At 44.5% G+C, this 26,915-nt stretch overlaps 1 protein-coding gene across 1 annotated transcript; it reads right to left on the bottom strand.

Moving 5' to 3' along the window:
- Positions 1-728: 728 nt before the first annotated feature.
- On the bottom strand, positions 729-26,599 carry LOC116524616 (spermatogenesis-associated protein 31E1-like). The gene is given in 6 exon segments (XM_032239896.1): positions 729-1,641; positions 1,643-2,156; positions 2,159-2,560; positions 2,563-3,128; positions 22,749-22,866; positions 26,398-26,599. Coding segments are annotated over 6 exon segments (2,715 nt in total).
- Between the last annotated feature and the right edge of the window lie 316 nt (positions 26,600-26,915).

The raw sequence follows: 26,915 nt of genomic DNA, 5'->3' as shown, positions 1-26,915 counted from the left end.
TGAGTCGGGACACCAGATGCGAACACAGGGGTGTTATCAAGCCTGAGCCATGTGCTGGCGGTCCATCCCAGAACTAGCAGGAAGGGAAGGGTCTGGGGAAGATGTCCTCTCTTCCCCACCAGGAGATCGGGGATGGAGCTGTCCCACCTCTGACCCAGGGCCAGTACAGGACACCCCCACATTCCCAGGCTACCACGGGGCAGGGAGGCTCCTGGGATCCATCACTCCTCCAGCCTGAGGGGAGCCTACCCCCTCTCAGTCCGTGAGGCCCCTGCAGACCCAGCCCTACAGCAGCACAGAGGTCACCTTAGTGAGAGCGGGGATGCAGTCAGCCGGAGCCCAGGCGGGGACTCCATAGGGTTTGCTGTCCTTCAAAGGCTCTGGGTCATGATCCAGTTTGGAAACCAGACATAGTGTGGGGACAGGGAGAAGAGGGGGTCCTCCACATCCCTGTCAGCCTCCTCCAGGCCCAGCCCTTCTGGAAGCCACGCTCAGGAGAAGCGGACGCTGAGCCCTTTCCTGTACTCTAGCGTGGCACAGACAGAAGCCACCACCTCTGCAGGAAAAGCAGGTGTATTGAGAACCTCTCTGTGGAAGTCATGAACACATGAGGGCTGTAATCACCCACGCAGGACAGGTTTGTTCTGTAGGTGTCCAGTTTTATTTGAGTAGAACCCGCTCTTTCCCGCAGGAGAGGTGTGAGAAGCCTCCTCTGGTTAAGGAGGACCTCAGTTCCTGTGACTGTGGATGGGGCCGCCCGAGGTGCTTGCCACCCGTGGCCTGTGGTGGTGGTGACCAGCTGGGGGTGCAGGCTCCTCAGGACGTGGGGTCCAATTGCTGTCTCTGCTGCCCCTATTTTTGACATGACAGTCATGGCCCTTGGGGGTGGCTTTGGGGCTGCAGGTCAGAACGCCCATCTCTCTGCTGTGTTCTTGGTGGCAGTAACCCCTACGGCAGCAGGAACGCACATTCTCCTGGGAATGGAGGTTACCTTTGTGGCGACTGACCTCTAAGGGACCATGTCCCTGCTGAAGCCCCCGTTTGTCCACCAAGACTTGTCCCACAACTATGATGATGGCCCAGGCCTCATCAGCCATGCTGTCCATGAACAACCTTGCTGGGCCAGACTCGCGGCTCTGGACACCAGCTGCCCCAGGCCTGCCTTTCTGTAGGACATCTTCCTGCCCCACACCACTTTTCCTGGGGGGTAGACCCTGCAGAGGGTGGCTGATCTGTCTCCGGAAGTTGCTTTCTGGTGGTGCCTGTCCCTTCTCCGGCTGAGAGTGGACGTATTTCCTTTCCTGTTTGTCTCCTATTTCCCTGGCGTGGGCAGGGTGGCTCCCCATACTGGCTTCTGAGGTCTTGGGTCTCTTGGTCCCCTGTCCCGGCTCCCCTGGTCTGGGCCTCTTGTGGGCCGTGCCGTTGTCTGCAGATCCCAGTGCCTTTGCACTCTTCTGTGGGGCCTTCGCTTTTGGGCTCCCAGGCTCCTGCTGCCCTGGGCCTTTCCCTCCCTTTCATGGGAGGTCACGTGGCCCCTGGGAAGCTGTGGTGTTCTTACTGGACACACTCTGGGAGGTGGACAGAGGGGCCTGAGCAGGTGGCATGTCTGTGGCGGGGAGCATGTCCACGTGGCGGCCGGAAGGCACGGCCTGGCAGCTGCTCCTCTGGATCCTCCTGCACTGTGAGCTCGATCTCACTGACCACCTGCGCTCTCAGGCACGGCTGCTTTGGATTCTCAGCAACACAAACTGTGGACACTGAGGGATTACTAGTGGTCCCCAGAGCCCCTGATCTCCTCAGATCTACCTGAATGCTTCCCTAATTTACCTTCTCACTGGCTTCCAAGGTGACTTCCCAAGCGGGAGGCTTCTCCTCCCCCACCTCCAGGGGCTCCGGGGCGTCCTTGGCACTTGCCCATGGGGTCCCTACCTTGAGCTCCTGCAGGGCTCTGCCACTACAGGGGTCTCCCAGGGACGTGCTCTCGCTCTCAGGCCACGGCTCATTCCCAGTCATTGCTGGACTCGTACTCGCCTCTAGGATGGTTTCCCCGGATCCTGGGACCATCTCCCTGTGCCAGGTTCTGCCCCCAGGGCTGCATGTGAGGGGCTGAGACCCCCTGTCCTCCTGTCCAGTGGGAGACGCCTCTGATCTCCCTGAGTGTCAGCTGACTGGGACCCTCTCGGGGCCCTCTGGACTTCCTCCTGCTCAGGTGGTAGGGAAGGGAGAGGGCCAATCACGGCGGGGACTAACTTGCTTGTTGTCCAGCTGTCTCCTGGACCATTCTGGGGAGGTTTTCCCAGGAAAATGGCAACCTCGGCTACAGGTTCAACCCGAGACTCGCAGGAGGCCAAGAGGGGACAGGTGGAGTGTGGGAGGGGCGGGGGCTGAGCCTCACGTGACCGGACGTTTATGGGCTCCAGGGACCGGAGGTCTGGACCCCACCTGTGCCTCACACGAAACCTTAAAAGATGTGCTTCCAGCATCTGCTGGGTGCAGGGATGGAGGAAGGAAAGCTCCTGGGAGGTGTTCACGTGGGCTTTCCCACCTCTCCTGGGTGCCACTTCCCAGGGTCCTGGCAGGTGTCAGACTTGGGAAAAGCACGTTTGGCCATGAGCCGGGAGCGAGGCACAGGCTTGGGGATCCGGCCCTCCTTGATCTCCCCCACCTTCCTGCCCAGATGGATTTGCAACTTATTTTCCGGATGCTTCTTGTCTGGGTCCCCGGGTGCTGAACTTACTGATAGGTTCTTCCAGGGCCTCCTGAAGTCGCCTTCTGCCTCCTGCTTGTCTTCCTCCAGAAGCTTCACTGAGGTCCATCCTGAGCCTCTGGGTGGATCTGCTGGGATCCTCTCCAGCTCTTGCCCTCGATCCCGGCTTGGGTCTGCCTCTCGTTTGGACCTTAAACACCCCTTCCCAGAGAACCTTCCAGAGCTCCTGAATCCTGTCTTCTGACCATCCTTGCTGTGCTTTCCCGAATATTCAGAAGGCTGGGAGGGCAGGCGGGTCCCCTGCGTGTCTTCTGCCTGATGCTGGGGCATCCCTGGGAATTCCCCCTGGGGCGGCAGTGGGTCTCCAGGTGGCCGGAATCTGCCAGGCGAGCCATGGGATTGCTCCTGGTGGATGGCTCTCCTTTCATATAACCAGAATGGTAGAATATATGATCTTTTGTGTCTGGCTTTTTTCATTTAGCATAACGCTCTCAAAGTTCCTCCATAGTGTAGCATGTATACTTCACTCCTTTTCATGGCTGAATAATACTCCACTGTATGGATACACCACATTTGGTTTATCCATTCATCATGTGATGGACATTTGGGTTGCTGTTTTGGCTATTACAAGTTATGCTCTTAGGAACATTTATTATATATTTTAGCATAACTATGCTTTCATTTATTTTGGGAATATATGAGCAAGAACTATTGGATTTTATAATAATTAGATGTCTAACTATTTGAGGAACTACCAGACTGTTTTCCACCAAGGATACACCATGTCTCTTTCACACCAGCAGTGATTTCTCAATATACTCACCCAGCACTTGTTATTATTCATTGTTTACAATCGCAGCCTTGATAGTGGTTGTGAAGTGGCATCTCACTGTGGATTTGATTTGCATTTCCCTGATGGCTGATGATGGTAGGCATCCTTTCATATACTTATTGACCATTTCTATATCTTCTTGGATAAATATTTAATCAAACCATTTGCCCATAGGTAAAGTGGGTTATCTGTCATTTTATTTTTGAGTTGGATGTGTTCTTTACATATTGTGGATACTACCTCCCTATAAAATACATAATTTGCAAATATTTTCTTCCAACCTATGAGAGGATTTTTCACTTTCTTGTGTTCCTTGACAAACTTTTTTCCTTTTTATGAAATTTAATATATCTATTTTTTTCTTCGGCTGCTGTCTTTTTGGTGCCCTATATAAGAAACCATTACATCATCCACAGTCACAAAGTTTTTCATGTTTGTTTTCTTCTAAGAGCTTCACAATTTGAGCTTTTATTTTTTGGTCTTTGATCCACTTTGAGTTAATTTTTGCATATGACATGTGGTAGGAGTCCAAATTCATTCTTTTCTAAGTGTTTATTACATAAGCAGTGTTATCAACGTCACCTTGAAAGAGACTCTTGTGCAAACCTAGGAGATCCTGGTAGCTGCTGCTGGTCTGGGGACGCTGCTTTGAGAGCCACTGGCCCTAATGAATAGAATCAGTCTCTATGCATTTTGCTCTCTGGAAAGCTGAGTGTCCTCCAAGCTCCCCAGAGCAGAGGCTACTCCGGCAGCAGGGAGTACGTTGCTGCTCCCTGGGTTTAGGAGACTAAACGGGGCTGCGTGAAGATGGCCTCAGCTGCCATTTCTGAGGACCTCCCCTGTGCCCCACACTACACCAGGCCCTTTAATAAACATAAGCTCATGAAATCCTCACAGCATCTTTAGCAGGTTGTATTATCAGCCCCATTTTACAGAGGCAGAAACTGAGTCTCAGAGACATTAAGCAGGTTGCCCTCGGCCATGTGGCTAGATAAGAGCAGGGTCAGCATGTGAATCTGTGTTTCTTTCTAACCTTGCGCTTTGACCCTCTGCTCTAACTCGCTTCTCCACAGAGAGGAGAATCTTGTCCTGGGACCCAGGGCCTGCCTTCCAATGACAAAAGTAATTCCAAAGTGACATCATTGGAATATTCAGTGACATTGTTGGACTTGAAGGGCATAAAATAGTAGATGAACAAATAAATGGAAGGAGATTGCTGTCTCTGACAAGATAGGACTGCATGTTTCATTTTTTCCCCAAGTTACATAAATATTTTTTTGTATTTTTTTTGAGACAGACTCTTGCTATGTCTACCAGGCTACAGTGCAGTAGCACGATCTCAGCCCATGGCAACTTCTGCCTCCCAGGTTCAAGCCATTCTCAAGCATTCTCAGTAGCTGGGATTAGGGCGTGAGCCACTGTGCCTGGCCCAAGTTACATAAGTTGCATAGAGCTCCAGTTAGCATCTGAATGGCACTAAGAAGATTGAGTTTCATATCTTAAAATTTCAGTAGAAGAATAAATAAAACATTATAAAGGCTCTATAATCAATACAATTAGGAACAGCTTAGACAGTATAGAAGTAAATTACAATATCTACAGAAATGTAATGGAAAACAAAAGGTATTATTTCAATTTAATGGGGAAAATGTTTATTTAATAAGTGATCTTGACACAATTGGTTATTTGCCTAGAATTAAATAATGCTAAAATTCTACCCACTACATAGTTCAATAATTAATAAATTAAAGCTTTTCACTGTAAAAAAGATAGAATAATCAGTATCTAGAATGGAAATTTGGCAGAATGTTTTTAAAATAACCTGGAAGTTTAGAAACCTTTTAAAGCAAGCCAGAAAATCCTAAATATTTTTAAAGAAAATACACGGCCGGGCGCGGTGGCTCAAGCCTGTAATCCCAGCACTTTGGGAGGCCGAGGCGGGTGGATCACGAGGTCAAGAGATCGAGACCATCCTGGTCAACATGGTGAAACCCCGTCTCTACCAAAAATACAAAACAATTAGCTGGGCGTGGTGGTGCGTGCCCGTAATCCCAGCTACTCAGGAGGCTGAGGCAGGAGAATTGCCTGAACCCAGGAGGCGGAGGTTGCGGTGAGCCGAGATCGCACCGTTGCACTCCAGCCTGGGTAACATGAGTGAAACTCCGTCTCAAAAAAAGAAAATACACATATTTGACGTATTTTTTAAAGACTTTCTGGCAAGTAGATTCCACAACGTTACAAAGTGAAATAGACCTGGCAAAAGTATTCTCAATGCATTTTACAGATAGAGGGTTACTACTACCCGTAATACTTGAAAAGCTCCCAAATCCCGTAGTTCCCGGCTTCTCTCATGTTTTTCTGTCACATAGGTTTTTGTTTGTCCTCTTGTAGGAGAAGAGTTCAGTGAATCATGGCATACCCCAAATATGGAACATTTTGCAGCCGTTAAAAATGCTGCTTTGAAGAATTTCTAACAGTTGGAGAAAATGTTTTGTATTTATAATACTGAATTTTTAAAATCAGATAAAATTGCATGTGTAATAGAATCCCAATTTTGTTTTAAAAGTGTGTATAGGAAAAGAACTTGTAAGAAATGTACCTACGTGATGGATGTAGTGGGATTATAAGTGATTTTTAATAATTTCTGTCTATTTGAAACTTTTTATCATGAGTCTGTTTTCATAATCAGAAAAACTGTTAAAAAAAATCGATTCCTTTCCTTTTCTTACGTTAAGCATGATCCTATTTTCTCATTCTTAGTTTCTAGTTGCCAACTATGCATAAATGGAGAATTCATGTTCACTCCAGGAAACAGTTCCAAATAGATAATAGTAATTGAAAAATTGGCTTTGTCAAAACTCATGTTGAATAAATGGGCTTTTAGTACGACCTTTCAAAAATTAGTCTCTTTAGTCCTCCCTTCTCCTCGCTCTCCTCTTATACAAGCTTGGCTCTGAACCCTATTTCATCCCACTGAATGTCAAAGCCTTCTTGAAACTTTGAGCTTTCTGAAACAGTCTCCTGGAGTGGCCTCCTTGTCCTGCTCTGATTCCCCATTCCCAAACGAATGATTTCTTGCTCTGGAATTGTATCTCTAAAAGGTACATGCTCTGTATTTGCCTCCAGATGAAAGTGCATGCACTCTCTCTCTCCCCAACCCTAATTCAACTTTGTAGTCCAGGAGATAGTAAATGGAGTCCAAAAATGTTAGAACTGGAAGAAACCCCATAGATTATCTAATTCCACCCCCTTCCTCCAAAAAAAAAATCAAGCTCAAGGTCCAAAGAGTTTAAATGGCATTCCCAAGATGATACAAGGAGATTATGAGAAATTAGCACCAGGGCCAAGTTCTTCCATCCTTTTTGGGGCAGCAGAGCCTGGTAGAAAGAATGAGCGTGTTGGTACCAAATGCTCATTTCTGCTACGCCAACTGATGACTGTAAAGTTGGGCAAAGATACTTCATCTCTCCTAGCCTCAGTTTTCCTTATCTGTAAAATGAGAATAGTGTATGCCTTGCAGAACTGCTATGTTACTACAAATACTGTATTTCATCTTCCTTTTAGACAATCAAAGGCAAAGTTGTTACTGCTGGGTTTTATTTGAGCACATGGCTTTTTCAGATGAATTGATTCAAGGAATATGGATATAGACGACTGTTTTCCCAGTAAACAAATATAGGCATTTTCAAGGCCCACAGTTTTAAACACCGGAGTTAAAGAATATGTTTCCCAGGTGCAGCCCATGCTCCCCCAGTCTGTTCACTTTATTCCTTGCCACCTGGTGGCTGGCCACTGCCCCTTGACCTCCTTTGGCTCCTGGCTGCAACTCCATTCCTTTCCTAGAGAACATGGCTTACTTTACTTCTGAACCCATCTTGTAACAAAATTCCTTTCCTTTTTTTGTCTCTTCTGCCACATGTGAATTACCTCAGGAAATCTTTTTTTCTTTTTATTCTATCCATAAATTAAAAAATTCCTAAAGTCCTGGAAGACATATACAATGATACTTATGGTCACAATTCACTTGTGTGCAAGAAAATGAAATCCACATGTTTTTTAGTGTTATTAGGTTATAGTAAGACAACGTGACTGAAAGTGAAGTAACATTTTTCAACCATTATATTGACAAGAATAACAACTACATATTTATTATTGATAAAGGGGCGGGGAAACTTGTGTTATATAATTTGGTCAAAGTGATTATTGTTACAGCCTCAACAAGGAACATTTTGTTCTACCTCTAAAAATTACACATATTTATCCTTTATTCACATGCATGCACAAAGAGACATGTCCTAGAGGGTTTGCTAAAGCACTATTTACAATATAAAAAATTAGGTGCAGCGTAGTAACTATTTCTTAGTAAGGAAATAATTAAATTATGATTCATTTTATGGAATATTCTGAAGCTGTTAAAAATAATGTAACTAGGTCTGTGTCTGCCAACAGATCTTAGCCATGTTATGTGGAAAGGGCAAGCTGACGAATGCTATGTGTGGTATGACAGCATTTACCATACAGTCATCCCTCAGTATCCTTGGGGAACAGGCCCAAGACCCTCCCAGGTACCACAGTCTGAGGATGCTCAAGTTCCTATATAAAATGGTGTAGTATTTGCACATCATCTATGCGCATCTCCTGTGTACTTTAAATCATCTCTATGTTACTTATATACCTAATGCAACGTAACTGCTAGGTAAAGAGTTGTTATACTGTATTGGTTAAAAAAATTTGTATTATTTATTGTTGCATTGTGATTTTTTAATTGTTTTTCTTTTGAGTATTTTTGATTTGTGGTTTGTTGAATCCATGGATGTGAAGCCTATGGATAGAGAAGACTGATTGTATGTAATTATATAAAAAAGATGTAGAAGGAGGCCAGGTGTGGAGGCTCATGGCTGTAATCTCAGCACTTTGGGAGGCCAAGGGGGGCAGATCACGAGGTCAGGAGTTTGAGACCAGCCTGGTGAACATAGTGAAAATCCCACTTCTACCAAAAATACAAAAAATTAGCTGGTATGATGGGGATCACGAGGTCAGCAGTTTGAGACCAGCCTGGTGAACGTAGTGAAATCCCGCCTCTACCAAAAATACAAAAATTAGCTGAGTGTGATGGTGGCCACGTATAATCTCAGCTACTGGGGAAGCTGAGGCAGGAGAATGACTTGAACCCAGGAGGCGGAGGTTGCAGTGAGCTGACATCGCACCATTGCACTCCAGCCTGGGTGACATTGTGAGACTCCATTTCCAAAAAACAAATGAACAAACAAAAAAAAGGTGTAGAAGGATATGCTCCGGGTGGGTAAAGAGAGGTTATTTTGGGGAGAAAAGTGGGTTTTTTTTCTTTTGAAAATTTTTTAATAACAAGGATTTTCTTTTCTACTCAAAATTGAAAAATAATATTTTAAAATTATGGCTATAAAAGCCCTTCATGTGACTTTGATGTGCATGCAGAACATCACAATCTGTAACTACTGCTGTGTAACAAAGTACCTCAAAATTTAGCATTATAAAACCACACATTTTCTTCTGCACCCTTTCTGTGGGTCAGGAATCTAGGCGTGGCTTACCTAGGTCTTCTGTTTTAGGATCTCTCAAAAGGCTGCAATAAAGGTTTTGGCTGGGGCTTTGGTCTCATCTCAAGGCTTGACTGGGGAAGGATGTGCTTCTAAGCTTCCTTTCACATGGCTGTTGGCAGGGTTCAGTGCTTCACAGGCTGTTGGACTGAAGGCCCCATTTCTTAATGGCTGTTGGCCAGAGGCCATCCTCCGTTCCTTGCCATGTGCGCCTTTCCAGTATAGTGGCTTGCTTCCTCAAAATGTGCAAACTGAGAAGGCAATAGAGAGAGCATGCCAATAAGACAGAAGTCATAGTCTTTTGTATCTTAATTATGAACATGACATACCATGATTTTGCTATAATCTGCTCATTAGAGGCAGATCACTGGGTCCAGTCCACACCCAAAAGGAGGTGGTAGACAGGTGCATGGATCATAGGAGGAGGAATCACTGCAGCCCTGTAGATGCTGCTCACCACAGAAACCATTGACTTAGGTAATTGAGGAAAAAACAATCTAAAAATGAACTTGTTTTTCTCAAGCACCATCATTTAGATTTTTAATTTGCTAGTTCAGTTGCACTTTCAACTTTAATTATAATAATTAAACATTTTTATACCTCATCTCTTAAACAATATCTTTTATATTGGGTCAAATACACTTTTGTGGAAGCCAGTCATTCTTTTGGTCAGCATTTCTGCAGGAAAATGCATCTTGGGTTCTGCATAGCACTTCTACAGATTGTTGGAACATCGTCCACTTGTAAACTGGGGGGCACAGGACCACTCAGTTCAGAGATTAAATAAAGATCAAATATGCTTTGAAATCTTTTTCTCGCTTCATAATTTGCTTGCAGTGGGTATCTGTTTCAGTTTGCTATGCTGTATAAATACAATGCTAAACCCAATGGCTTAAAACAATGGCCTTTTTATTGTTGTTCCTGAGTCGGTGGTTGACTGGGCAGTTCTGCGGTCAGCTGGCCAGTGGGCTGGGGCTGGATGGCCTAGGAGGAGCTCACTGGTTTTTCTCTGGGGCATCAGATGGGACACTCCTCTCTACTTCACATGGTCTCTTATCTTCCAGTAAGCTAGTCTGTGCTTCTGTACGTAGTGGTCTGAGGGTAACAAGTGAGGGGAAATCTCATTGGTCAAAGTGAATTTCATATTCAATCCTGGAGTCAGTAGAGGAGAGGACTTCCTAAGGGCTATTTGATTCACTAGGGGCCATTATGTACATTACTGCCACCATGCCATATAGTTTTCAAGATCTTTGGCCATTTCTGTGTTCTGTACTATTTTATTAGGCGTAGTCGCCAAAGGATATGAATCTTGTCAGTCAGTGAGTAAAAGAGTAGCTACAATTTTAGGTCTCACCAGGGAGTGCAGCTCATGAAAGATGGAACCAGCCCTTGTCCAAAGCTAGGCCAGGACTGTTGATGTTTGAGGAAGTGGCTGAGTGAGATTTCATCCGTTTATCTCTATACTCTGAAGTATGTCCTCATAGTAATAAAGACCCATCAGCATTAACATGCATACCTGAGCTGTGTGAACCCAGCTGCCTGCAAGACAAACACATCACTGAGTAACAGCTTCGTGTCCTGCCTTAACTCTTACTCATGGCCAATATGAGACATGGCCACTGGAAGAAACCGTCTGTATACTTTTAGTAAAATCAATGTGGAGGATATTAATGGGGATGATTTTCAATGTCTGTCATATAAAGTGTCAAGTGATAGATTCCCACCACAAATTAGTATCACTTGACAAATGGTAACCAGTTTTCCTTGATAAGGCAATAGGATGTCTATAACTACCTGTGCCCCCTGCCAATCCTTTCTCGGTGTTGGAGGCTGGAAATAGCTAAGTAATGTCTTGTTACAATAACTCTGTTAGCCTTGCTGGTTCTGGGTTTTTTTTTTTTCTTTTTTCTTTTTTGAGACAGGGTCTTGTTCTTTCCCTCAGGCTAGAATGCAGTGGTGTGACCTTGGCTCACTGCAGCCTCAATCTCCTGGGCTCAAACAATTCTCCCACCTCAGCCTTATGAGAAGCTGGGACTACAGGTGTGCACCACCATGCTTGGCCAGTTTTTGTATTTTTTTTTTTTTTTTTTTTTGTAGAAATGGGGTCTCACTGTGTTGCCCAGGCCTAGCTCTGAGCTTTTGATAATATATTTCCTGTCTTTGTGACATCTTTGTGTTTTGATGATCCTAGTTTTTTGATGACATCTTTACTGCTGTGTAACAAAGTACCTCAAAATTTAGCATTATAAGACCACACATTTTCTTGTGCACCCTTTCTGTGGGTCAGGAATCCAGGCGTGGCTTACCTAGGTCTTCTGCTTTAGGATCTCTCAAAAGGCTGCAATAAAGGTTTTGGCGGGGGGTTTGCTCTCATGTTTCAGTTTCGTGTTTTGATGACATCTTTGTGTTTTGATGATCCTAATTTTTGGGAAGTGTTAGTGGGTTAAAATTACAAATACACGAATCAACAACTAAGCATATTTGGTTCTGCTGCTAACAAGTTGTGCAATCATTTAAAAAATAATTCTCCCCATATGTCTAAGATGTTGGGATAAATTCGGACTACGTGATATTTAAAGTCCCTTTGCTCTTAATAACTCCAGAACTGTTTCTCCTGTGACTCTCCTGCTTGAGCATTTTATACTTTATGAGGCCTTCCAGCTATTAAATGTCTTGCAGGGCTCAGTAGAAAAAGAGGTGGATTCAGACCTGTTTCACCGTGGTTGAATTCTTTTTTCAAACATCTTGTGTTTGGGGGAAAAAAAAAAAAGATGAGTATGGGCAAGCTTTTTGTCCCTCGTTTCTAAAACACAGGTGTTCCGTATTCCCAGGGAACTATAAGGTGGGTGATATTGATTACTAGTACAGCTCACTCAGTGCTCATCGAAACCCATTTGGCACCCAAGAAACCTTTATGGCTTAACATATTAAAAGTCTTATGTTTGGTTTGCTTTTTAAAATAACTTGGATGGCAGTGGCCAAAAGGCAACTATTGACTCAAAAGTGTTTTGAAATTCAGCCGAACACCTTCCTAATAGTAATTAGGGGTGATTTTGCTTCTAGATACTATTCCGGGATTTCATTGTTTAGACTGGTTGATTTGTTGCAAGGAAACCCTTTTCAAAAAGGGACTTATTGGAGCTTTATATGAAAGCCTGATATAAAATATAGAACTCCCGCAAGGTTATTCCCATATGATTTATTAATTGCCGCTGTAGAAGCAGAAGAAAATACTTTTTGATGGTAATATAGCCTAATGGTTAAGACAGTGGTCCCCAACCTTTTTGGCATCAGGGACCGGTTTTGTGGAAGACAGTTTTTCCCACTGACTGGCAGTGGGGATGGTTTTGGGATGATTCAAGTACATTGTATTTATTGTGCACTTTATTTCTATTTTTATAACATTGTAATATACAATGAAATAATTATACAACTCACCATAATGTAGAATCAGTGGGAGCTCTGAGCTTGTTTTCCTGTAACTACTAGATGGTCCCATCAGGGGGTGATGGGAGACAGTGACAGATTATCAGGCATTAGATTCTCATAAAAATTCTGTAACCAGGCTGGGCGTGGTGGCTCACACCTTAATCCCAGCACTTTGGGAGGCCGAGGCGGGCGGATCACGAGGTCAGAAGATCAAGACCAACCTGGCTAACATGGTGAAACCCCATTTCTACTAAAAATCTGAAAATTAGCTGGGTGTGGTGGCACATGCCTGTTGTCCCAGCTACTCAGGAGGCTGAGGCAGGAGAATTACTTGAACCTGGGAGGTAGAGGTTGCAGAAGCCAAGATCACACCACTGCACTGCAGCCTGGGCGACAGAGCAAGACTCTGTGTCATGGAAAAAAAAAAGCCCTCAACCTAGTTTCTTTGCATGTGCAGTTCACAATATGGTTTGCACTCCTGTGAGAATCTAATGCAGCTGCCAACTTGGCAGGAGGTGGAGCTCAGGTGGTGATGTGAGCAGTGGGGGAGTGGCTGTAAACACAGATGAAGCTTGGCTTGCTCTCCTGCCACTCACCTCCTGCTGTGCCCCCTGGTTCCTAACAGACCACTGACTGGTACTCATGAGCTGGGGGCTGTGGACCCCTGGGTTAAGAGATCAGTTATGGATATCAAACCCCACCTCTGCCTTCCTCTCTGCATGACCCTGTTACTTTTCTAAGACTTGGTTCCCTGATTTTTAAAAGGGTGGTGAAATTATACCTACATGTACAAGTAAGTATAGACAGGAAATATTGGCTAGCTCTTTAGAGCAATACCTGGCGCTTCGAACACTTAATAACTGTTAGCTTTCATTAAAGCTGTTACTATTATAATGTTAAATTATATAGAATTAGCTCATTTCCCCCATTATACTCTTCTTTACGTGAAAAGCTTTTACTGAGACTGAAGTGAGCTGGGTGAGCTTAGAATTGCTGATAGTTAAATGATCATGTATGTGTAGAAGGAACCAGAAGACCTAGGCTTTTATTCTGATCCCTTCACTTTTCACCTGTGTTACCTTACACACATTTCTTCACATCTCTAAACTTCATTTTAAAAAAAATTCCGATTTTCCTGCCAACATGTCTGCTACATAATGCACAGGGCTCCTCATTCAATCTGCAGAATAGTATGCCTTTTCATGAAAAAGCACACAAAACCCTGATACCAGAAGTTGTCTAGAATACTGGTCCCTGGTGACCTCACGTAGTGTTCTCAGCCTGGAGATATTTGGAGTAACTTTGAAGTTGCTTCGATTGTCACAGTGACAGGGGATGTTGACATCAATTAGCAGGCAGGGGCCAGGGATTCTAATTGATCTACAGTACAGGAGACAGTCCTGCACAGTGAAGGAGTGTCCTGCCCCAAGTATCCATGCATCCACATTGAGAAATACTGGGTTAGAGGGATGAGAGAGGGGTCTCTGGTTTGGAGTCACAAGTTTAATCGAAGTATGGGTGGTAATGCTGCCCCCACACCCCCTGCCCCAAAACTAAGGCTACTGACTTGTTTGACGTTTAAGAATGTCTTTGTAAGTGGCACCTTCTCCAAGATCTTGGTACTGGTATGGGTACTGAGTGTTATGCTTAAAGTGCCATACAAAAAAAAGTTTTTCCAATAAGATGGCTTCCTTGTTCTCTATTATTTTTTTTTTTAAGATGGAGTCTTACTCCGTCACTAGGCTAGAGTGCAGTGGCACAATCACGGCTCACTGCAGCCTCCACCTCCTGGGTTCAAGTGAGTCTCCTGCCTCAGCCTCTTGAGTAGCTGGGACTGCAGGTGCCCACCACCACACCCAGCTAATTTTTATATTTTTGGTAGAGATGGGGCCTCACCACATTTGTCAGGATGGTCTCGAACTCTTGACCTCTTGGTCTGCCGGCCTCGGCCTCCCAAAGTGCTGGGATTACAGGCGTGAGCCACTGTGCCCGGCCTCCTTGTTTTCCTTAAACACACTCGCCATGCTCTTCCCTCAGGGTCTTTGCAGTGGCTGCAACCTCTGCTTAGAATTCTTCCCCTGAAGAGCTCCGTCACCACCAAAGTTCATAGGGTCACGGACCTTCTCAAAGACACCTTCTTAATAGGGACTACTGGTACAAGAGTCATTAGACGAAGGAGTGGGGCAAAAGAGAAACCTCAGAAGACGGCACAGATGTATATAGATCTAGAGTGGTATAAAGGTTGTTAGTTGATCCTTGAACATGTGGGATTTAGGGGTGCTGACTCCCACGAAGTCAAAAATCCATGTACAACTTTGGACTCCCCCCAAATTTAACTGCAGGTAGCTTACTGCTGACTGGAAGCCTTACTGGCGGAATACACAGTCAGCACATATTTTGAATGTTATTTGTGTAAGTATTCTTACAGTAAACTAGAGAAAAGAAAATTTAATTGAGTCACAGGCTGGGTGCAGTGGTTCACACCTGTAATCCCAGCCCTTTGGGAGGCTGAGGCAGGCAGATCATTTGAGGTCAGGAGTTTAAGTCTAGCCTGGCCAACATGGTGAAACTCTGTCTCTACTGAAAATCCAAAAAAAAAAAAAAAAAAGGAAAGAGCTGGGTATGGTGGTGCATGCCTGTAATCCCAGCCACTCCGGAGGCTGAGGTGGTAAAATTGCTTGAACTCAGGATGTGGAGGTTGCAGTGAGCTGAGATCGCACCATTGCACTCCAGCCTGGGCAACAGAGCGAGACTCTGACTTAAAAAAAAAAAATCATAAGGAAGAAAACAAATATATTTACTATTCATTAAGTGCAAGTGGATCATCATAAAGGTTTTCATCCTTGTTGTCTTAGCATTGAATAGTCTGAAGAGGAAAGTGAGGGGTTGGTTTTATCTCAGGAGTGGCAGAAGCAGAAGAGGTGGAGGAGGTGGAAGGGGAGGGAGGTGAGGTGCGCACACTCTTATTGAAAAAAATCTGCACATACGTGGACTCCGCAGTTCAAACCCTTCTTGTTCAAGGTCAACTGTAGTTTGAATTAATAGGGAAGAAATACTAATAACATTTATTGAATGTTATCTTTTTCCCTGTCTCATGTAAAGGGCTTTCCATTCAAAATAATAATGTATGTATTTACGTTTACACGGGACAGGCAAAAAGATAATGCAGTGTTATTGCTGCATTATTTATTTACTTCTTGCAGTAGCCCAGGGAAGCATGGGTTGTCATTACTCATGTATTACAAAGAAGGGGATGAAGCTTAGGCGCAGTCTGCCCAGCCCAAAGCCACCCAGTTAGTATGTTGTTGAATTGGAATTTTAACCCAGACCTAACACCGAAGTTCACACCCTTAACCTCTATAGTATTTGAATAAAAGATGTGGAGCTACTCGTGAAATGTTTGAAAATCTATGTCACACATAGATTTAAATGCGAAAGATGAAAATGTAACAACACCTTAGCTTTAAGGAATTTTTAGTGTTGTTTTCCTTAGAAGAAGCTAAAGAAGAAGAATAAAAAAAAAAAAAACCCAAGAATAATAATAAAATAAATAAATGGAATAAAAGGATTTTTACAAAAATTTGGTTGTATAAGCTTCATTTTCTATTTTTAAATAGTTGTACATTTCAAAATGAGCTAAATCTGTAAATTAGAATTTCAAACAATTATCAAAAGAGGAATATTTAAGTTATTGAGAAACTATTCACAGTATAGGTGGAAAAAGCCAGTTTGCAAAATAGTGTGTAAAGTATATTATTTCTATAGAAATGTATTTATATACGTCAGCAAAAGAAAACAGTCCCCATCACATAAATTCTATGTATGTAAAAGGCTAGCATGTGAAGAAATCTGTGACTGTTTTTCTCTCTTGTGAGACAGTTTGCTGCCAGTGCCAAGCAGAAAATGGCACCCTGTTACCTTGCAAAAATAGATGCCCAGATCTTTGACCACAGTCATTTCCTTAACCTGTCAGTTCTGTCAACAAGCCAAAATAACAGCCCGACTTTCTCTGTGTGGAGTTCCCATAGGATCCCCTATCTTCCTTGACCTGACAAGTCAAACCCTGTAAAAGACAAATTGGAAAGCTTGTTAACTCTCATTTGACTCTGCCTTGACTTAGAGCCTTTGAAGGTTTAGGCTGGTTAACGATGCCTGTTGTTTTTACAGCAATTCAACCCAGGGCCTCATTTCTTACATAAGCGTGAGGCAGGAAGTTCTTCAAGTTGGCCCCACTAACGATGCAGTGTCTACGCCCGAACTCCCTGCTTCCCCGGGCCTGGGTGCTGGGTCAGGGATGCTCCGGGTTTTGGGAGGACTGGGATCCCAGAGCATGTTAACTGCACTCAATTCTTGCCCCTTTGCAAACAGCACTTAGGACTTTGCATTCTGGTTACTTAATATGAGTCTGCCTGCCCAGTTAAAATATGTGAACTCGGTAAGATCAAACAGCCCAACAGGTTTTGGATCTTATTCATCTCTGTATCCTCAATACTTTGTACTCAGTGTGATGCTGGGGAAGGAGCCCTGAACTGGGAATTCCACAAATCTTGGTTGGAATCCTTTCCAGCCTGGTAACTGGGCAAGTGATTGAAGCTTTTTGAGATTTTCTTTCATTGTCTATAAAATAGGTCTAGTGAGAGTCACCTAATGTGAGCATTAATGATACTAAGTATGCAACGGCCCATAGCCCAGAGCCTGGTCCATGGGAGGCTGTCAGTTGATTTGGACTGATCATGTCCCGTGAACTTTGGGGTAGGGCCGATAGCTCCAAGTGGGAGAGGAATCCTCCACGGCAGTAATCCATGTCTGCCACTAGGAGGCGTGCGAGTTCCATAATTGATATTTTTCCCCCTCTGTATTAAAAGCCAGTCTGCCCAATTCAATTTCTGCACCTTTATTATTTAAGAGTGATAAATGGCCTGCTCCTGCATTCCTTTTCTATTGAAGTCACTGTCATTAAGATTAAGACAGTGTAGCCGGCCAGTGAAGAGTTGACACCTTTTTGTTTCCTGCTGCTCTCTGTGTGGGGTACCAGCTCCCTGTGAGCTGAGTACCTCAATCTTGGCATTCACTTTGTTCTGTGTGTATTCAACACCCTGGCTGACAGCATGTGTCTTGGTCCGAAGGTTTGGATTATTTGTGGGAAGGAAAGTGAAACCAGTCTTGATCAATTGTGTTTTGTGCAACAAAGGACAGTCATCTGTAGCCCCCAAATGGGCCACGGCTCCTTGTTTTTGCTGTCTTAGAAGAAGTATGCTTGGCTTCATTTTTGTGTATTGTTTCTGCCGTGTTCCCTTCCAGGCCAGAGATCAGTGCACTTCCAGGCCAGAGAGCTGGATTTGAGCCCCAGTGGGGCCTCGAGTCTCTTAGATGGTTAGATTAGAATGAACCTCAATGGAGGAGTGAGTTCAACTTTCCCTCAGATGAGGAGTCTGAGGTCCAAAGTGGGGCTAGGATCTTGAACTTTATGGGTAAAACAAGAGGACTCAGCTGACTGTTTCCAACATCTTTCTAGCATGGACATTTTTCCACTTTCAAATCCAGATGGCATGCCCATAAGCCTGATTCTCCAGCTCACCTGAATTGTGTGAATTCCATTTGTGAAGAGCAGACAGAGATGGAGTAAACATGAGTGTCGCTGCAATTTATGGGTGTTGTGGCAACCTAGGCCTAGGAGCCATGCTGGGGCTTTCTCAAAGTAGACATTATACCTTGCAACAAGCTGTTCTGATGAGCAACACAAAGACACATCAAAGGCTCCAGAACTTCCAGTTGGCTTTGGAGCCCATGATTCTCCTTTTTATAGTCCTGTGACACTGAGACAGCATTAGCATTTACTTCCATTTGCTAACAGCAGGACAACAGGCATGAGAAGTTACCGGTATCCTCATGGAAGCCAGTGACCAAGCTAAAGGAGAGTTGTCAGGCATTTGATATTGACTACAGCAAGACTATGGAGGAAACAGCCCATGACCTGGGGCAGGGGCTGCCAGGATTTACATCCTACCTGCCATTTACTGGCTGTGTGACTCAGGCAGGTAACCTGGTTCCTTTCCCTACCACTGTTCAGGGCTGTTTTTGAGGATTGAGAATAGGGTAGTACTGTGTAAAGTGCTCATGAAATATGAGACTATTTTTATTTCTTTCATTTTGAAGCCCAAGAATCGTAAAATACATTTTTCTATTCTGAAATACAGGATTAGGGTAGTGTTAGAAAATGGAACACAGTCATGTGAGAACTTGAAGAATGTCAGTAAACAGCAGCAAAGTCTGAATTAAGGACATCTGAATTAAATAAAAGGAAAAGAGTGATTGGGATTAAATGGGAAAAACACCTAAGACCTGCTAATGTTGCTGAGCTGCTGAGGGAAGGGAATCCATTGAAGTGGTGTTATTGTCTGGGGGTGACACCCGAGATTTGTTCTGTCACAGCCACAAAAATCTTAGGATGTGGACACATAAAGAGTGAGGTTCAGAGCAGAAGTTTAATGGGCAAAAGAAAGAGAAGAGCTCTCTGTGTCAGAGGGGGGTCCTGGAGAAGTGGGTTGCTGCTTTCACGGTGAATTGCAAGAGGTTTTATAGATGAGCTTGAGGAGGCAGTGTCTGATTTACATAGGGTGCAAATGATTGGTTGGACCAGGTGTGCCATTTGCATAGCATGTGAAAACTGGTTAGGGCTGGGTGTGCCATTTGCATAGGGTGTGAGTTTCTGGCTGTCCTCACCCTAATCTTTTGTTTTGCAAATGGTTCTCTGCCTGGCTGGTGCCTTGTTGCCTGTTTCTTTACTGTACACATGGTGACAAAGAAGAGAAGATGGAGCCTCCATGTTGAACATACCTGCCCCCATGTAGCTCTTTTCTTTTGTCACAGCTACCGGAATTCACTTGTGCAAGCTTCCAGCTTGCTTATCTATGTCTGCAGCTCAATTATTCAGGCTGCTCTTTGTTAGAAAAGAAATGATTTGGGGACTGCTTTTTGTTAAAAGGGAAAGTCTGCTGAGGACTCTTTTACCCTTATATCTGTCTAAATAATTTCTAGCTCCTGCGTCACCAGGAATCTGGAGTTCATTGGGGATTTCTGAAGGATTAGATTGGCAAGGATCACATCAGGCTGGTGACTGTGACTTATCTTCTATTAACAATTTTTCCAGAGTATCTACTCTATTTCTAACCCTTCTGCTGCATTGGGTCATGCAAACATTGGCTGAGAACCTGTACTGAGCCAGGAATGTGTCACTGCTGGGGACACTAGGCAGCTGAGTACAGGTCCTGGGCCTTCTTGGCCTGATAGGAAAAAACCCAGGAGAAAAGGCAAGTTCACTATTCCTATAGCAAAGGGCCTCAGTCAAGGTCTGCCCCAGCAAGGAGGGATGGTGGGGAACCTCCAGCCCTGCCTTCTGGACGGAGGTCAGGAAAGACCTGCGCGAGGAGGAAGTGTCTGGGCTGGAAGTGGGGGCTCCTGAGGGCATAGGGAGCCAATGATGGGAGGGAAGCCAGTTCCTCCTGGGGAGCAGGGTGTTGCCTGGGTGGTCAGGGTTTTTGGAGGATGCTGTTCTCTTTCTCATTCCTTTTCATGCCCAACACGAGAGTCTAGATTATTCCACAGAGAAAACTTAAACCCCGATGGGAAACTCTTCTCCTGCCTTATGCTCTAGGAAGACCATTCAAGTGTATCAGTGCCTGTTTTAACTCTGACATTTGTAACTGCCTGAGGGGTTCTCCTACCCATTACATAAAGAAAGAGTATGGTGTTATAGTGGAGAAAGACTTTAAGAGACGCAAGACTAGCCATGCCACATGGGAGATGGAGTTTGCACTGAAATCATCTCGTTCATAGGTAGGGGATTTTCAAAGGTGGTTTGGGGGAAGGGGTCAGGGCGATCAGGTAACAGATGCTTGCTGCTGATTGGTTGAGATGAACTCATAGAGGGTTAAAACTCTCCTCTTGTGGGCTGAATCGCTTCTGGGTGGGGACCACAGGAGCTTGTCTTGGTGGAGCCATGTGTGTCAGACATGCAGAAAACCTGGAAAGATATCCCAAAAGGCCAACCTACAACAGTATTGTTACTTCCATGAGTAATTGGGGAAGTTGCCTATCTTGTAATCTCTGGAATAATGTCTGTGCCTTAACAGGATTCAGCCTTCTCTCCTCGCAGCCTAATGGCCTGCCATTAGCTTTACAAAAGTGGTTGAGTTTTGGTCAAGGTCTATTAGTTGAGCTTGAGGAGGTGGTATCTGATTTAGGGTGGAAAAGATTGGTTGGACCAGGTATGCCATTTGCATAGCATGTGAAAAACTGATTAAATGTCTAAATGTCTAATAGCCTAAATGTCTTCCAAAGTTAGCCTGGCCCAGTAGCCCAGGAATAATTAAGGGAAGGGCTAGATGGGGTTTGGGTTAGCTTACTATTACAATTTTCTCTCTTACATAACTTTTGCAAAGATGGTTTTACATTCATCATCTGAGAGTGTCTGTCTTAGTTTGGACTTCTATAATGGAATACTGTAGACTAGGCAGCTCAACAGCAAACATTTCTCATAGTTCTGGAGGCTGGGAAGTCCAAGATCAAGGCACTGGCAGGTCTAGTGTCTGGTGAGGACCACTTTCTGGTTTGCAGATGACCTTCTCATTGTGTCCTTACATGGTGGAGGGTAGGGAGAGAGAGAGAGAGAGTGAGAGAGTGGAAGCAAACTCTTTTGTGTTTGCGCTAACCGCATTTGTGAGAGCTCCACTCTTATGACCTCATTACCTTCCAGAGTTGCTATCTCCTAATACCATAACATTGGGGTTAGGACTACACATAAGAACTTGGGTGTGGGACGCATTCAGTCCACAACAGTATCATCTCATATACTGAAAGAAGCCTCTGAAGGAAGAATAAGACTGCCAGGGAGCACATTTAAATCCATAGTTTGTCTCCAGGGACTGTTGTAAACTAACTCAGTTGGCAAATATTTGAAAAAAAATGTTAGCACTCAATGCTGATGAGTTTCTGTTGAAAATGACACATTTGCTGTCTCTGTTGGTAGTGAAAATTGGTAAAATGTCTTGGGAGAACAGTGTAGTATTAAAGCAAACTAAATGTGGCCTGAGAAGGACTCCGTACTTCTATATTTGAGTCCTTGTAGATGAACCGTAACCTAGCTTAACAGCCGGACAAGATTGAAGACCTAACTTAGGAGTATGCATCTGTAACAGTAACTCAGTCTTGGTCAATCCCAGCAGCCATACTTCAGCCACTCAGACTGCCGAGTGTTCAAACTGTGTTTGAACAAGGCAAACACCAACCTGTAACCAATCCAGCTGTTTCCGTACTTCACTGCTGATTTCTGTACGTCATTTCCCTTCTTTTATCTATAAATCTTCTTCCACCACGTGGCTGTGCTGGAGTCTCTGTGAATCTGCTCTGATTCTGAGGGCTGCCCAATTCATGAATTGTTCATTGCCCCATTAAACTCCTTTAAAATAAATTTGGGTGACGTTTTTCTTTTATCAGTAGTAATATTATGGAAGTAACAGTCATGAAGGTGCATGCATCCTTCGGCCTGCTTCTGGCCTTCAGTTCTATTTACCTGCCCCCTAGAGGAAGGAAAGGAATCTGCCCTAACGAAGTAACTCCCCAGTGTGTTACGCAGGATGCAAATGGCATTCCCTAGAGTTGTAGGCTGCTAGAGTCTGGACAGCAAGGGCTTTGTCTCATTTATGCTAGATCCTTGGGGGCCTAGAATTGCATCAGGCACATAGCAGGAGCTCAATAAATACTTTCCGACTCACTGTGACATGCTCAAGTGTTATGCCAAAACATGTGTCCATGGTCCAGAAACTGAAAATGATCATCCTGAAGATAACGCATGAATTCATTCAGGCTGAAACTTTAACTGGGAAGAAAGTAAGACTTAAATATCGCTTCTGTGTAATCACAACCATGCAAAATTGTGTATGATTATGAAAACAGGGCCTGAAACAGAATGGGCAAAAATGAAAATCTGTTAGTGTGCCGAGATTATGGGCCATTGCTTTTCAATGTTGAATGTTTCCACAATAAAGTGAAGTCAGATATTTTTTGACCACACATTTTAGGTTGATTTAAGAAAAAGAAGGCAAGATATTAGTAGTAGTAGAATTTGATTAAATAACTACTTCATTTCGCAACTTCTTCCCCCCTTGGAGTTAATAAATGTTCTTCAAGCATCTGTAATCCATACTTTGTAGCTTCAGTCCCAAGGCAATCAATAAACTCAAAAGCAAAAGGGCTGCCAAGTTGGGAACTGCGAAGAGAACTTTCGTTTTCAGTATCTGCTGCGAGTATGCGCGCAGTATCTCCTGCGAGAACCACAAAGAAAAAGCAAGCCCTGTGTTGTGGAGGGTTTAGATTCACTACCTGACCAGAGATAGAATTCCCACAATGAGCTGAGGGTGCAGCAGGGTCCACAGCTTGCTTTCTTTTCTTTTTTTTTTTTTTTCTTTTTTCGCAGAACTTTAATTTAAGACGGAGTCTCACTCTGTTTCTGAGGCTGGAGTGCAGTGGCACAATCTTGGCTTACTGCAAACTCTGCCTCCTGGGTTTAAGCGACTCTCCCACCTCAGTCTCCCAAGTAGCTGGGATTACAGACGTGCATCACCATGCCCAACTAAATTTTTCTATTTTAGTAGAGACAGGGTTTCACTGTGTTGCCCAGGCTGGTCTTGAGCTCCTGACCTTGTAATCTGCCCACCTCAGCCTCCCAAAGTGCTGGAATTACAGGCATGAGCCACCATGTCCAGCCAACAGTTTTCTAAAGCAGGACTGGCTTGCCAGTGAAGAGTCTAATTTGTTAGCTTCACCAGTGAATATTCTAACGTACTGGCTTCAGCCTCTATTCCTTTACCCTGCGAGGATGGAGGAACTCTTAATTGTGAAGTGAAGCTTTCTGGATTCACTTCCCCATTCCACAAGGAACTCTGAGTCTTTGGTGGAGGATGCATGATTTTCCGTGTCTAATTTTCTCAATCTGTGGTTGCCCAATGTTGCTCCTTGCCACTGATTGCAACGTGGGGCTGTGTTCTGCAGAGGTTCTCAGAGTTTAGCAGGCATCAGAACAGCTGGAGAGCTTGCCGACAGACTCAGAGGTGCTGCTGATTCAGTGGGTCTGGGTGGGGGTCCATGAATGTGATTTCTAACCAGCCTTCAGGTGATGCTGCTGCTGCCATTTGGGGGACCACATGGAGTCGCGCTGGTGTACGGCTATCACAGGTAGTCCTCTGACGGTGCTCTGAAGGGGCTTCTGGATGAGGATTTGCTTCCCTCCTCATGACCAGGTCACGCCTTCTCCCCAACTGAAGCCAACCCCATCGATTTCTTGAGAGAGCACAAAGAACAGGGGTTTTAGAATTAGCTCCAGGGACAGATCTCTGCTGTGGCCCTTTGTCTGTGACTGTGGAACCCTAACCACTCTGGGCTTTGTTTCTACAATGGGGCTAATGTTGTTCATTTTAGAGGTCTTTTAGAATCAAGGTTGGGAAAATACCTTGTACAGTGCCTGGCTCATAGTAGGCACTCAATAAATTAGTGATGGGTTTTTAAATTTTTATTTTTATTTTTATTTTCTTAGAGTTGGAGTCTCACTGTTGCCCAGGCTGGAGTGCAGTGGCACAATCTCACCTCACTGCAGTCTCCACCTCCTGGGTTCAAGTGATTCTGCTGCCTCAGTCTCCTAAGTAGCTGAGATTACAGGTACTGCCATGATGCCGGCTACTTTTTTGTATTTTTAGTAGATACAGGGTTTTACCATGTTGGCCAGGCTGGTCTCAAACTCCTGACCTCAGGTGATCTACCTGCCTTGGCCTCCCAAAGTGCTGGGATTACAGGTGTGAGTCTCTGTGCCCAGCCAGTGGTAACTAACTCTCAGTAGAATTTCTTTGGTGATTATGCAGATAACAAAAGGCTATTCTGTTAATTCTTTAAGCATCTTCAGGGAGGTTCACAAGAGCACCTCTATGGGGTAGATGGATGAAACTGAAGCTTAGAAAGGAAAGAGGAAACAGTGGTATAATTCACCAGATAACTTTTTTGTTAGCCACATTTTTGTTCTGTGACAGAAAATGCTTTCTGCCCTGTTCTCTTCTTCCCTATTCTACCATCTCCTTTCTCCTTCTCTCATTTCCTATCATATTCCTTAAAACCGGACTCCCTAAAGTGCCATGCACTACCCCAAGTGTTTTCTATCCTTAAGGAGAAACTTCTTGACAAAATACCAAAAGATGTAGATTTTGAATCAGGTTGATCTGGGTTTGAATTCAGACTTTGCCATCTCCCTTTTGTATGACCTCCAAGCTGGTCACTTCAGTTCTCTGAGCCTTAGGGTCCTTGTTTGTAGAAGGGGGAGACAAAATAGCACAGGAAGCCCTAGGAGGGAAGGCGCTTGGCTTACTTGACTGACAGGGGACATCTGTTGGAAACTGTGAAGGACAGACAGTGATGGATGAAGAACAGAGACTGGGATAGATGGAATGGAGACTGCTAGATGGACAGAGACTATATGCTGGATGATGGAAACTGGGTAGGAGGGATGGAGACAGTAATTAATGGATGGAGATTGGGATGGATGGATAAAGACTGATGGATAGACTGGAGATTGACAAGTGGACAGACACTGGGAAGGATGATGGAGACTAGGATGGATGGATGAAGACAGCAATAAATGGATAGAAACTGGGATGGATGGATGAAGACAGTGATAAATGGAGAGAGACTTGGATGAATGGATAGAGACTGTGATAAATGGATGGACACTGGGATGGATGATGGGGACTGGGATGGATGGATGGATGGATGGAGACTGAATAGATTAGAGACTGATAAGTAGATGGACACTGAGATGGATGATGGAGACTGGGTTGGACAGAGACTGGGATGGATGGATGGAAGACAGTGATAAATGGATAGAGACTGGGATGAATGATGGGGACTGGAATAGATAAATGGATGGATAGAGACTGATGGATGGATGGACACTGGGATGGATGATGGGGACTGGGATGGATGGCTGGAGACTGGGATGGACGATGAAGACAGCAATGATGAATGGAGACTGGGATGGACAACGGAAACTGAGATGATGGATGGATCCTGGATCCTGGTTGACAGGGAGCCCTCCTCACAAGCCTAGATGGCTGCCCTGTTCGCTCTGAACAGAACTGTAGCCCCTGCACCAGAATCTTGGCTCTTCAGGCACCAGCAAGGGGTGGGTGGCTTTCCCTGTAGAACAGAACTGGGCCTCTGATGTTTCCTTGGAATGACAGTGAAAGGCAAGGTAAATTGTGGTCTATGAAATCATCTAGACCTGAGCTAGATCCTGGTCTCACTATTAATCATAATGTGACTTTGGCTGAGGAATACATTTATCCTTTACTTGTAACATAGGATGGTGAGGATAATGAAAATAATCACTGAATACAGCCTGTGCATGGAGTAGTTTAAAAAAGGTTTCCTTCCTCCCCATTATTTTTCTGATCCTAACTACAGTGTATGTTTATTAAGCACTTTCAGGGTGACCTCATTAAACCTCTCTACCACCACTCACCAGTGAGGTGGGTATCGTGATTACCATGCCAGCTTTTAGGCAGGGTAACGGAGTCATAAGATAGTTAAGTAACTTGCTACTGGTCTTGTATTCACGTGCTATGGTTTGGCTCTGTGTCCTTACCCAAATTTCATCTCAAATTGTAATTCCCACAAGTTGAGGAAGGAACTTGTAATCCCCATGTATTAAGAGAGGGAGGTGGTTGGATTATGGGGGCAGATTACCGCATCCTTTTCTCATGATAGTGAGTTCCCACAAGATCTGATGGATTTACAGCTAGTGCTCGACTTACGACCATGGTTGGGACCGCAGACCGGTCGTAACATGATTTGGTCGTAAATTGAGTAGGCTATATGTACAGTTGAAACGGTGCACGCGGAGATGGTAGTGCTGCCGGAAGCTGGTCCGCACTGTCGTACGCCCAGCTGGGCAACGTTTGTGCTGCCAGACGTGGAGCAGTCGTGGCTATTGTGGTCGTAAAGTTGAATGGTCATAACTTGCATAGGTGGTAAGTCGATCAATACCTGTACAAGTGTTTGGAAGTTCCTCCTTTATTCTTTTCTTTCCTGCCACCTTGTGAAGAAGTTACTTGCCTTTTCTTCACCTTCTGCTATGATTGGAAGTTTGCTGAGGCCCTCCCATCCATATGGAGCTATGAATCAATTAAACCTCTTTCCTTTATAAATTACCCAGTCTCGGGCATTATTTTTATAGCAGTGTGAAAATGGACTCATATATCATTAAAAGAGGAGAGGACATGAACCCCAGCATCATGGCTTCATCCCTGGAAGGCGTTGGCACTTCCATTCT

Source organism: Sapajus apella, unplaced genomic scaffold (assembly GCF_009761245.1).
Source record: "Sapajus apella isolate SASKATOON/1434 unplaced genomic scaffold, GSC_monkey_1.0 scaffold46, whole genome shotgun sequence".
NCBI classification, from domain to species: Eukaryota; Metazoa; Chordata; class Mammalia; order Primates; family Cebidae; genus Sapajus; species Sapajus apella.
This window is presented reverse-complemented; position numbering and strand designations above follow the sequence as displayed.